The 14,810-nt window shown below is 46.5% G+C and overlaps 1 protein-coding gene across 2 annotated transcripts in view; it reads right to left on the bottom strand.

The window, feature by feature from the left end:
- LOC121562294 (FERM, ARHGEF and pleckstrin domain-containing protein 1-like) overlaps positions 1-14,810 on the bottom strand; it is a 189,069-nt gene that overhangs the window by 34,157 nt on the left and 140,102 nt on the right. The window contains exons 21-22 of one of the 2 annotated variants that reach the window (XM_045215187.1): positions 8,960-9,049; positions 8,633-8,715 (exon numbers count right to left, since the gene is read on the bottom strand). In XM_045215187.1, coding sequence (XP_045071122.1) covers positions 8,633-8,715; positions 8,960-9,049 — 173 coding nt within the window. Of the gene's footprint in view, positions 1-8,601; positions 8,716-8,959; positions 9,050-14,810 lie in introns of those variants that run through there. The other variant, XM_045215186.1, reaches the window with a different exon arrangement.

Below are 14,810 nucleotides of genomic sequence, written 5' to 3'. Positions count from 1 at the left end.
ACAGCTAGGGACAGACATGGTTTAGATAGACAGCAGGGACAGACATGGTTTAGATAGACAGCTAGGACAGGGGACAGACATGGTTTAGATAGACAGCTAGGGACAGGGGACAGACATGGTTTAGATAGACAGCTAGGGACGACAGACATGGTTTAGATAGAACAGCTAGGGACAGGGACAGACATGGTTTAGATAGACAGCTAGGGACAGACAGACATGGTTTAGATAGACAGCTAGGGACAGGGGACAGACATGGTTTAGATAGACAGCTAGGGACAGGACAGACATGGTTTAGATAGACAGCTAGGGACAGGGACAGACATGGTTTAGATAGACAGCTAGGGACAGGACAGACATGGTTTAGATAGACAGCTAGGGACAGACATGGTTTAGATAGACAGCTAGGGACAGGGACAGACATGGTTTAGATAGACAGCTAGGGACAGGGGACAGACATGCCGTTTAGATAGACAGCTAGGGACAGGGGACAGACATGGTTTAGATAGACAGCTAGGGACAGGGACAGACATGGTTTAGATAGACAGCTAGGGACGGGGACAGACATGGTTTAGATAGACAGCTAGCAGGGGACAGACATGGTTTAGATAGACAACTAGGGACAGGGGACAGACATGGTTTAGATAGAGCAGCTAGGACAGGGGACAGACATGGTTTAGATAGACAGCTAGGGACAGGGACGGACATGGTTTAGATAGACAGCTAGGACAGGGGACAGACATGGTTTAGATAGACAGCTAGAGGACAGGGGACAGACATGGTTTAGATAGACAGCTAGGGACAGGGGACAGACATGGTTTAGATAGACAGCTAGGGGACAGGACAGACATGGTTTAGATAGACAGCTAGGGACAGGGACAGACATGGTTTAGATAGACAGCTAGGGACAGGGACAGACATGGTTTAGATAGACAGCTAGGGACAGGGGACAGACATGGTTTAGATAGACAGCTAGGGACAGGGGACAGACATGGTTTAGATAGACAGCTAGGGACAGGGACAGACATGGTTTAAGATAGACAGCTAGGGACAGACATGGTTTAGATAGACAGCTAGGGACAGACATGGTTTAGATAGACAGCTAGGGACAGGGGACAGACATGGTTTAGATAGACAGCTAGGGACAGGGACAGACATGGTTTAGATAGACAGCTAGGGACAGACATGGATTTTAGATAGACAGCTAGGGACAGGGGACAGACATGGTTTAGATAGACAAGCTAGGGACAGGGACAGACATGGTTTAGATAGACAGCTAGGGACAGGGGACGACATGGTTTAGATAGACAGCTAGGGACAGGGGACAGACATGGTTTAGATAGACAGCTAGGGACAGGGGACAGACATGGTTTAGATAGACAGCTAGGGACAGGGGACAGACATGGTTTAGATAGACAGCTAGGGACAGGGGACAGACATGGTTTAGATAGACAGCTAGGGACAGGGGACAGACATGGTTTAGATAGACAGCTAGGACAGGGGACAGACATGGTTTAGATAGACAGCTAGGGACAGCGACATGGTTTAGATAGACAGCTAGGGACAGGACAGACATGGTTTAGATAGACAGCTAGGGACAGGCAACATGGTTTAGATAGACAGCTAGGACAGGCGACATGGTTTAGATAGACAGCTAGGGACAGGGACAGACATGGTTTAGATAGACAGCTAGGGACAGGGGACAGACATGGTTTAGATAGACAGCTAGGGACAGAGACATGGTTTAGATAGACAGCTAGGCAGGGACAGACATGGTTTAGATAGACAGCTAGGGACAGGGGACAGACATGGTTTAGATAGACAGCTAGGGACAGACATGGTTTAGATAGACAGCTAGGGACAGGGGACAGACATGGTTTAATAGACAGCTAGGGACAGGACAGACATGGTTTAGATAGACAGCTAGGGACACAACATGGTTTAGATAGACAGCTAGGGACAGGGACAGACATGGTTTAGATAGACAGCTAGGGACAGGGGACAGACATGGTTTAGATAGACAGCTAGGGACAGAGGACAGACATGGTTTAGATAGACAGCTAGGGACAGACATGGTTTAGATAGACAGCTAGGGACAGGGGACAGACATGGTTTAGATAGACAGCTAGGGACAGGGGACAGACATGGTTTAGATAGACAGCTAGGGACAGGGGACAGACATGGTTTAGATAGACAGCTAGGGACAGGGGACAGACATGGTTTAGATAGACAGCTAGGGACAGGGGACAGACATGGTTTAGATAGACAGCTAGGGACAGTAACATGGTTTAGATAGACAGCTAGGGACAGGGGACAGACATGGTTTAGATAGACAGCTAGGGACAGGGGACAGACATGGTTTAGATAGACAGCTAGGGACAGGGGACAGACATGGTTTAGATAGACAGCTAGGAACAGTGCCTTGAAAAAGTATTCATCCCCCTTGGCGTTTTTCCTATTTTGTTGCATTACAACCTCTAATTTAAATGGATTTATATTTGGATTTCATGTAATGGACGTACACAAAATAGTCCAAATTGGTGAAGTGAAATGAATGAAAACAATAACTTGTTTCAACAAAAAAAAAAAAATGGAAAAGTGGTGCGTGCATATGTATTCACCCCCTTTGCTATGAAGCCCCTAAATAAGATTTTGGCCATCAAGGAAAACGCTATGTCTGGCGCAAACCCAACACCTCTCATCACCCCGAGAACACCATCTGTGGTATGACTTAAAGATTCCTGTACACCAGTGGAACCCATCCAACTTGAAGGAGCTGGAGCAGTTTTGCCTTGAAGAATAGGCAAAAATCCCAGTGGCTAGATGTGCCAAGCTTATAGAGACATACCCCAAGAGACTTGCAGCTGTAATTGCTGCAAAAGGTGGCTCTACAAAGTATTGACTTTGGGGGGTGAATAGTTATACTGCGCTCAAGTTTTCAGTTTTTTGTCTTAATTCTTGTTTGTTTCACAATAAAAAAATATTTTGCATCTTCAAAGTGGTAGGCATGTTGTGTAAATCAAATGATACAACCCCCCCCAAAAAATCAATTTTAATTCCAGGTTGTAAGGCAATAAAATAGGAGAAACGCCAAGGGGGGTGAATACCTTAGCAAGCCCCTGTACAGAGTACAGATATGGATTACTACCTACAGCGAGGGGAGAAGAGGAGAGGGTTATTACAGCAGGGGAACGCCACAGCAGAACAAAAGGTTCAGTATTGAGGTTAACACTAATTCATATTTCATAGAGTTAATCTGATGAGCATCTGTGCTTGATACATCATTACACAATGAAACGGTGTAGAACTGAGAATGGACCTATATTCATACAGATTTCGGACTGTATCCAGCTCGCTAATAATCACCGAAATGAAAGCTAGACAGTCAGGGATCATAGGAAATTACCAAAACGAAGGATAGAGGACAAATTTTGACAGCGAGGAAATATGACCCATTTTCAGTGCGGCCCTACGGACCTCGTTGATGACAGAATGCGGCCCCCGGGGCAAAATGAGTTTGACACCCCTGCTCTAGAACACTCTAAACTCTCTAGAACACATCTAGAACACTCCTGAACACTCTAAACCACCCTACAACACCCTAAACTCTATAGAACACATCTAGAACACATCTAGAACACTCTAAACCACCCTACAACACCCTAAACTCTCTAGAACACTCCTGAACTCTCTAAACCACCCTGCAACACCCTAAACTCTCTAGAACACTCCTGAACTCTCTAAACCACCCTGCAACACCCAACTCTCTAGAACACTCCTGAACTCTCTAAACCACCCTACAACACCCTAAACTCTCTAGAACACATCTAGAACACACTCTAGAACACTCTAAACCACCCTACAACACCCTAAACTCTATAGAACACTCTGAACACTCCTGAACTCTCTAAACCACCCTCACCCTAAACTCTCTAGAACACTCCTGAACTCTCTAAACCACCCTACAACACCCTAAACTCTCTAGAACCCACACCTAGAACACTCCTGAACACTCTAAACCACCCTACACTCTCAACACCCTAAACTCTCTAGAACACATCTAGAACACTCCTGAACAATCTAAACCACCCTACAACACCCTAAACTCTCTAGAACACATCTAGAACACTCCTGAACACTCTAAACCACCCTACACCTAACTCTATAGAACACATCTAGAACACTCTAAACCACCCTACAACACCCTAAACTCTATAGAACACATCTAGAACACTCCTGAACAATCTAAACCACCCTACAACACCCTAAACTCTCTAGAACACATCTAGAACACTCCTGAACAATCTAAACCACCCTACAACCCTCTCTAGAACACTCCTGAACTCTCTAAACCACCCTGCAACACCCTAAACTCTCTAGAACACTCCTGAACTCTCTAAACCACCCTCAACACCCTAAACTCTCTAGAACACTCCTGAACTCTCTAAACCACCCTACACTAAACTCTCTAGAACACTCCTGAACTCTCTAAACCACCCTGCAACACCCAAACTCTCTAGAACACTCCTGAACACTCTAAACCACCCTACAACACCCTAAACTCTCTAGAACACTCCTGAACTCTCTAAACCACCCTACACCCCTAAACTCTCTAGAACACATCTAGAACACATCTAGAACACCCTACAACACCCTAAACTCTATAGAACACATCTAGAACACTCCTGAACAATCTAAACCACCCTGCAACACCCTAAACTCTCTAGAACACTCCTGAACTCTCTAAACCACCCTACAACACCCTAAACTCTCTAGAACACATCTAGAACACATCTAGAACACTCTAAACCACCCTACAACACCCTAAACTCTATAGAACACATCTAGAACACTCCTGAACTCTCTAAACCACCCTACAACACCCTAAACTCTCTAGAACACTCCTGAACTCTCTAAACCACCCTGCAACACCCTAAACTCTCTAGAACACAACTAGAACACTCCTGAACAATCTAAACCACCCTACAACACCCTAAACTCTCTAGAACACATCTAGAACACTCCTGAACAATCTAAACCACCCTACAACACCCTAAACTCTCTAGAACACATCTAGAACACTCCTGAACAATCTAAACCACCCTACAACACCCTAAACTCTATAGAACACATCTAGAACACATCTAGAACACTCTAAACCACCCTACAACACCCTAAACTCTAGACACACCTAGAACACTCCTGAACAATCTAAACCACCCTACAACACCCTAAACTCCTCTAGAACACATCTAGAACACTCTTGAACAATCTAAACCACCCTACAACACCTAAACTCTCTAGAACACTCCTGAACTCCTCTAAACCACCTGCAACACCCTAAACTCTCTAGAACACTCCTGAACTCTCTAAACCACCCTGCAACACCCTAAACTCTCTAGAACACTCCTGAACCTCTAAACCACCCTACACCTAACTCTCTAGAACACTCCTGAACTCTCTAAACCACCCTGCAACACCCTAAACTCTCTAGAACACTCCTGAACTCTCTAAACCACCCTACACCCTACTCTCTAGAACACTCCTGAACTCTCTAAACCACCCTACAACACCCTAAACTCTCTAGAACACATCTAGAACACACTCTAGAACACCCTACAACACCCTAAACTCTATAAACACATCTAGAACACTCCTGAACAATCTAAACCACCCTCACACCCTAAACTCTCTAGAACACTCCTGAACAATCTAAACCACCCTACAACACCCTAAACTCTCTAGAACACTCCTGGACTCCCTAAACCACCCTGCAACACCCTAAACTCTCTAGAACACAACTAGAACACTCCTGAACAATCTAAACCACCCTACAACACCCTAAACTCTCTAGAACACATCTAGAACACCCTACAACACCCTAAACTCTATAGAACACATCTAGAACACTCCTGAACAATCTAAACCACCCTGCAACACCCTAAACTCTCTAGAACACTCCTGAACTCTCTAAACCACCCTACAACACCCTAAACTCTCTAGAACACATCTAGAACACATCTAGAACACTCTAAACCACCCTACAACACCCTAAACTCTATAGAACACATCTAGAACACTCCTGAACTCTCTAAACCACCCTACAACACCCTAAACTCTCTAGAACACTCCTGAACTCTCTAAACCACCCTGCAACACCCTAAACTCTCTAGAACACAACTAGAACACTCCTGAACAATCTAAACCACCCTACAACACCCTAAACTCTCTAGAACACATCTAGAACACTCCTGAACAATCTAAACCACCCTACAACACCCTAAACTCTCTAGAACACATCTAGAACACTCCTGAACAATCTAAACCACCCTACAACACCCTAAACTCTATAGAACACATCTAGAACACATCTAGAACACTCTAAACCACCCTACAACACCCTAAACTCTATAGAACACATCTAGAACACTCCTGAACAATCTAAACCACCCTACAACACCCTAAACTCTCTAGAACACATCTAGAACACTCCTGAACAATCTAAACCACCCTACAACACCCTAAACTCTCTAGAACACTCCTGAACTCTCTAAACCACCCTGCAACACCCTAAACTCTCTAGAACACTCCTGAACTCTCTAAACCACCCTGCAACACCCTAAACTCTCTAGAACACTCCTGAACTCTCTAAACCACCCTACAACACCCTAAACTCTCTAGAACACTCCTGAACTCTCTAAACCACCCTGCAACACCCTAAACTCTCTAGAACACTCCTGAACTCTCTAAACCACCCTACAACACCCTAAACTCTCTAGAACACTCCTGAACTCTCTAAACCACCCTACAACACCCTAAACTCTCTAGAACACATCTAGAACACATCTAGAACACCCTACAACACCCTAAACTCTATAGAACACATCTAGAACACTCCTGAACAATCTAAACCACCCTACACCCTAAACTCTCTAGAACACTCCTGAACAATCTAAACCACCCTACAACACCCTAAACTCTCTAGAACACTCCTGAACTCTCTAAACCACCCTACAACCCCTAAACTCTTAGAACACTCCTGGACTCCTAAACCACCCTGCAACACCCTAAACTCTCTAGAACACAACTAGAACACTCCTGAACAATCTAAACCACCCTACAACACCCTAAACTCTCTAGAACACATCTAGAACACTCCTGAACAATCTAAACCACCCTACAACACCCTAAACTCTCTAGAACACTCCTGAACTCTCTAAACCACCCTGCAACACCCTAAACTCTCTAGAACACTCCTGAACTCTCTAAACCACCCTACAACACCCTAAACTCTCTAGAACACTCCTGAACTCTCTAAACCACCCTGCAACACCCTAAACTCTCTAGAACACTCCTGAACTCTCTAAACCACCCTACAACACCCTAAACTCTCTAGAACACTCCTGAACTCTCTAAACCACCCTACAACACCCTAAACTCTCTAGAACACATCTAGAACACATCTAGAACACCCTACAACACCCTAAACTCTATAGAACACATCTAGAACACTCCTGAACAATCTAAACCACCCTGCAACACCCTAAACTCTCTAGAACACTCCTGAACAATCTAAACCACCCTACAACACCCTAAACTCTCTAGAACACTCCTGAACTCTCTAAACCACCCTACAACACCCTAAACTCTCTAGAACACTCCTGGACTCCCTAAACCACCCTGCAACACCCTAAACTCTCTAGAACACAACTAGAACACTCCTGAACAATCTAAACCACCCTACAACACCCTAAACTCTCTAGAACACATCTAGAACACTCCTGAACAATCTAAACCACCCTACAACACCCTAAACTCTCTAGAACACTCCTGAACTCTCTAAACCACCCTACAACACCCTAAACTCTCTAGAACACATCTAGAACACTCCTGAACAATCTAAACCACCCTACAACACCCTAAACTCTCTAAAACACTCCTGAACTCTCTAAACCACCCTGCAACACCCTAAACTCTCTAGAACACAACTAGAACACTCCTGAACAATCTAAACCACCCTACAACACCCTATAACTCTAGAACACATCTAGAACACTCCTGAACAATCTAAACCACCCTACAACACCCTAAACTCTCTAGAACACTCCTGAACTCTCTAAACCACCCTGCAACACCCTAAACTCTCTAGAACACAACTAGAACACTCCTGAACAATCTAAACCACCCTACAACACCCTAAACTCTCTAGAACACTCCTGAACTCTCTAAACCACCCTACAACACCCTAAACTCTCTAGAACACTCCTGAACTCTCTAAACCACCCTACAACACCCTAAACTCTCTAGAACACTCCTGAACTCTCTAAACCACCCTACAACACCCTAAACTCTCTAGAACACTCCTGAACTCTCTAAACCACCCTACAACACCCTAAACTCTCTAGAACACTCCTGAAATCTCTAAACCACCCTACAACACCCTAAACTCTCTAGAACACTCCTGAACTCTCTAAACCACCCTGCAACACCCTAAACTCTCTAGAACACATCTAGAACACTCCTGAACACTCTAAACTACCCTACAACACCCTAAACTCTCTAGAACACATCTAGAACACTCCTGAACACTCTAAACCACCCTAAACTCTCTAGAACACATCTAGAACACTTTTACCTTGCTGCCAGGACGACAGACTGGCGCTGACCAAACAGGGTGAAGGAATGAGGAACTCCCCAGTCATCCTCACTCTCCCTGATCTGAGGACACAGACACAGGGGTTGGATCAGAGGAGAGACAGAGCTGACTTACAGCGGTGTTATGTTATCTAAAGCTGACACCATAGGGCCAGTTTCCTGGACATAGATAAAGCCTTGTCCTGGACTAAAAAGCATTATTGATGGAGATTCTCTGTATATCTGGCTTTTTAGTCCAGGACAAGGCTTTATCTATGTCCAGGAAACTGGCCCATAATGTTACGGTTCAGGTTCTGGAGACTCGTACTGTCATGCCGTAGAGAGGCAGCTGGCCGTGAACCTTGAACTGGTTGTCTGCGGTCATCCCTCTGCTTGTGTACACCAGCGAATCACTGAACTGGAGGGGGAGAGAGGGAGGGGCACAGAGATATAATGGGAGGAGAGAGGGAAGGACACAGAGATATAATGAGACATCACTGAACTGGAGGGGGAGAGAGGGAGGGACACAGAGATATAATGAGACATCACTGAACTGGAGGAGGAGAGAGGGAGGGACACAGAGATATAATGAGACATCACTGAACTGGAGGAGGAGAGAGGGAGGGACACAGAGATATAATGAGACATCACTGAACTGGAGGGGGAGAGAGGGAGGGACACAGAGATATAATGAGACATCACTGAAAGGAGGAGGAGAGAGGGAGGGACACAGAGATATAATGAGACATCACTGGACTGGAGGGGGAGAGAGGGAGGGACACAGAGATATAATGAGACATCACTGAACTGGAGGGGGAGAGAGGGAGGGACACAGAGATATAATGAGACATCACTGAACTGGAGGAGGAGAGAGGGAGGGACACAGAGATATAATGAGACATCACTGAACTGGAGGGGAGAGAGGGAGGGACACAGAGATATAATGAGACATCACTGAACTGGAGGAGAGAGGGAGGGACACAGAGATATAATGAGACATCACTGAACTGGAGGGGGAGAGAGAGGGACACAGAGATATAATGAGACATCACTGAACTGGAGGGGGAGAGAGGGAGGGACACAGAGATATAATGAGACATCACTGAACTGGAGGAGGAGAGAGGGAGGGACACAGAGATATAATGAGACATCACTGAACTGGAGGGGGAGAGAGGAGGGACACAGAGATATAATGAGACATCACTGAACTGGAGGAGGAGGGAGGGACACAGAGATATAATGAGACATCACTGAACTGGAGGAGGAGAGAGGGAGGGACACAGAGATATAATGAGACATCACTGGACTGGAGGAGGAGAGAGGGAGGGACACAGAGATATAATGAGACATCACTGAACTGGAGGAGGAGAGAGGGAGGGACACAGAGATATAATGAGACATCACTGAACTGGAGGAGGAGGAGGGACACAGAGATATAATGGGACATCACTGAACTGGAGAGAGGAGAGGGAGACAGGAGATATAATGAGACATCACTGAACTGGAGGAGAGAGAGAGGAGGGACACAGAGATATAATGAGACATCACTGGACTGGAGGAGGAGAGAGGGAGGGACACAGAGATATAATGAGACATCACTGAACTGGAGGGGGAGGGAGGAACACAGAGATATAATGAGACATCACTGAACTGGAGGGGGAGAGAGGGAGGGACACAGAGATATAATGAGACATCACTGAACTGGAGGGGAGAGAGGAGGGACACAGAGATATAATGAGACATCACTGAACTGGAGGGAGAGAGGGAGGGACACAGAGATATAATGAGACATCACTGAACTGGAGGAGGAGAGGGAGGGACACAGAGATATAATGAGACATCACTGAACTGGAGGAGGAGAGAGGGAGGGACACAGAGATATAATGAGACATCACTGAACTGGAGGAGGAGAGAGGGAGGGACACAGAGATATAATGAGACATCACTGAACTGGAGGAGGAGGGAGGGACACAGAGATATAATGAGACATCACTGAACTGGAGGAGGAGAGAGGGAGGGACACAGAGATATAATGAGACATCACTGAACTGGAGGGGGAGAGAGGGAGGGACACAGAGATATAATGAGACATCACTGAACTGGAGGAGGAGAGAGGGAGGGACACAGAGATATAATGAGACATCACTGAACTGGAGGAGGAGAGAGGGACACAGAGATATAATGAGACATCACTGAACTGGAGGAGGAGAGAGGGAGGGACACAGAGATATAATGAGACATCACTGAACTGGAGGAGGGAGAGAGGGAGGGACACAGAGATATAATGAGACATCACTGAACTGGAGGAGGAGAGAGGGAGGGACACAGAGATATAATGAGACATCACTGAACTGGAGGGGGAGAGAGGGAGGGACACAGAGATATAATGAGACATCACTGAACTGGAGGGAGAGAGGGAGGGACACAGAGATATAATGAGACATCACTGAACTGGAGGAGGAGGGAGGGACACAGAGATATAATGAGACATCACTGAACTGGAGGAGAGAGAGGAGGGACACAGAGATATAATGAGACATCACTGAACTGGAGGAGGAGAGAGGGAGGGACACAGAGATATAATGAGACATCACTGAACTGGAGGAGGAGAGAGAGGAGGGACACAGAGATATAATGAGACATCACTGAACTGGAGGGGGAGAGAGGGAGGGACACAGAGATATAATGAGACATCACTGAACTGGAGGAGAGAGGGAGGGACACAGAGATATAATGAGACATCACTGAACTGGAGGAGAGAGGGAGGGACACAGAGATATAATGAGACATCACTGAACTGGAGGGGGAGAGAGGGAGGGACACAGAGATATAATGAGACATCACTGGACTGGAGGAGAGGGAAGAGAGGAGGGACACAGAGATATAATGAGACATCACTGAACTGGAGGGGGAGAGGAGGGACACAGAGATATAATGAGACATCACTGAACTGGAGGGGGGAGAGAGGGAGGGACACAGAGATATAATGAGACATCACTGAACTGGAGGGGGAGAGAGGGGAGGGACACAGAGATATAATGAGACATCACTGAACTGGAGGGGGAGAGAGGGAGGGACACAGAGATATAATGAGACATCACTGAACTGGAGGGGGAGAGAGGGAGGGACACAGAGAGTATAATGAGACATCACTGAACTGGAGGAGGAGAGAGGGAGGGACACAGAGATATAATGAGACATCACTGAACTGGAGGGGGAGAGAGGGAGGGACACAGAGATATAATGAGACATCACTGAACTGGAGGGGGAGAGAGGGAGGGACACAGAGATATAATGAGACATCACTGAACTGGAGGGGGAGAGAGGAGGAACACAGAGATATAATGAGACATCACTGAACTGGAGGGGGAGAGAGGAGGGACACAGAGATATAATGAGACATCACTGAACTGGAGGGGGAGAGAGGGAGGGACACAGAGATATAATGAGACATCACTGAACTGGAGGAGGAGAGAGGATATAATGAGACATCACTGAACTGGAGGGGGGAGAGGAACACACGAGATATAATGAGACATCACTGAACTGGAGGAGGAGAGAGGGAGGGACACAGAGATATAATGAGACATCACTGAACTGGAGGGGAGAGAGGGAGGGACACAGAGATATAATGAGACATCACTGAACTGGAGGAGGAGAGAGGGAAGGACACAGAGATATAATGAGACATCACTGAACTGGAGGAGAGAGAGGGAGGGACACAGAGATATAATGAGACATCACTGAACTGGAGGAGGAGAGAGGGAGGGACACAGAGATATAATGAGACATCACTGAACTGGAGGAGGAGAGAGGGAGGGACACAGAGATATAATGAGACATCACTGAACTGGAGGAGGAGAGAGGGAGGGACACAGAGATATAATGAGACATCACTGAACTGGAGGAGAGAGGGAGGGACACAGAGATATAATGAGACATCACTGAACTGGAGGGGGAGAGAGGGGAGGGACACAGAGATATAATGAGACATCACTGAACTGGAGGGGGAGAGAGGGAGGGACACAGAGATATAATGAGACATCACTGAACTGGAGGGGGAGAGAGGGAGGGACACAGAGATATAATGAGACATCACTGAACTGGAGGAGGAGAGAGGGAGGGACACAGAGATATAATGAGACATCACTGAACTGGAGGAGGAGAGAGGGAGGGACACAGAGATATAATGAGACATCACTGAACTGGAGGGGGAGAGAGGGAGAGACACAGAGATATAATGAGACATCACTGAACTGGAGGAGGAGAGAGGGACACAGAGATATAATGAGACATCACTGAACTGGAGGAGGAGAGAGGGAGGGACACAGAGATATAATGAGACATCACTGAACTGGAGGAGGAGAGAGGGAGGGACACAGAGATATAATGAGACATCACTGAACTGGAGGAGGAGAGAGGGAGGGACACAGAGATATAATGAGACATCACTGAACTGGAGGAGGAGAGAGGGAGGGACACAGAGATATAATGAGACATCACTGAACTGGAGGAGGAGAGAGGGAGGGACACAGAGATATAATGAGACATCACTGAACTGGAGGAGGAGAGAGGGAGGGACACAGAGATATAATGAGACATCACTGAACTGGAGGAGGAGAGAGGGAGGGACACAGAGATATAATGAGACATCACTGAACTGGAGGGGAGAGAGGGAGGGACACAGAGATATAATGAGACATCACTGAACTGGAGGGAGAGAGAGGAGGGACACAGAGATATAATGAGACATCACTGAACTGGAGGAGGAGAGAGGGAGGGACACAGAGATATAATGAGACATCACTGAACTGGAGGAGAGAGGAGGGACACAGAGATATAATGAGACATCACTGAACTGGAGGAGGAGAGAGGGAGGGACACAGAGATATAATGAGACATCACTGAACTGGAGGAGAGAGGGGAGGGACACAGAGATATAATGAGACATCACTGAACTGGAGGGGAGAGAGGGAGGGACACAGAGATATAATGAGACATCACTGAACTGGAGGAGGAGAGAGGGAGGGACACAGAGATATAATGAGACATCACTGAACTGGAGGGAGAGAGGGAGGGACACAGAGATATAATGAGACATCACTGAACTGGAGGAGAGAGAGGAGGGACACAGAGATATAATGAGACATCACTGAACTGGAGGAGGGAGAGAGGGAGGGACACAGAGATATAATGAGACATCACTGAACTGGAGGAGGAGAGAGAGGAGGGACACAGAGATATAATGAGACATCACTGAACTGGAGGAGGAGAGAGGAGGGACACAGAGATATAATGAGACATCACTGAACTGGAGGGGGAGAGAGGGAGAGACACAGAGATATAATGAGACATCACTGAACTGGAGGAGGAGAGAGGAGGACACAGAGATATAATGAGACATCACTGAACTGGAGGAGGAGAGAGGGAGGGACACAGAGATATAATGAGACATCACTGAACTGGAGGAGGAGAGAGGGAGGGACACAGAGATATAATGAGACATCACTGAACTGGAGGAGGAGAGGAAGGGACACAGAGATATAATGAGACATCACTGAACTGGAGGAGGAGAGAGGGAGGGACACAGAGATATAATGAGACATCACTGAACTGGAGGAGGAGAGAGGGAGGGACACAGAGATATAATGAGACATCACTGAACTGGAGGAGGAGAGAGGGAGGGACACAGAGATATAATGAGACATCACTGAACTGGAGGAGGAGAGAGAGGAGGGACACAGAGATATAATGAGACATCACTGAACTGGAGGAGGAGAGAGGGAGGGACACAGAGATATAATGAGACATCACTGAACTGGAGGAGGAGAGAGGGACACAGAGATATAATGAGACATCACTGAACTGGAGGGGGAGAGAGGGAGGGACACAGAGATATAATGAGACATCACTGAACTGGAGGAGGAGAGAGGGAGGGACACAGAGATATAATGAGACATCACTGAACTGGAGGAGGAGAGAGGGAGGGACACAGAGATATAATGAGACATCACTGAACTGGAGGAGGAGAGAGGGAGGGACACAGAGATATAATGAGACATCACTGAACTGGAGGAGGAGAGGAACACAGAGATATAATGAGACATCACTGAACTGGAGGGGGAGAGAGGGAGGGACACAGAGATATAATGAGACATCACTGAACTGGAGGAGGAGAG

Source organism: Coregonus clupeaformis, unplaced genomic scaffold, assembly GCF_020615455.1.
Source record: "Coregonus clupeaformis isolate EN_2021a unplaced genomic scaffold, ASM2061545v1 scaf0388, whole genome shotgun sequence".
NCBI lineage: Eukaryota > Metazoa > Chordata > Actinopteri > Salmoniformes > Salmonidae > Coregonus > Coregonus clupeaformis.
This window is presented reverse-complemented; position numbering and strand designations above follow the sequence as displayed.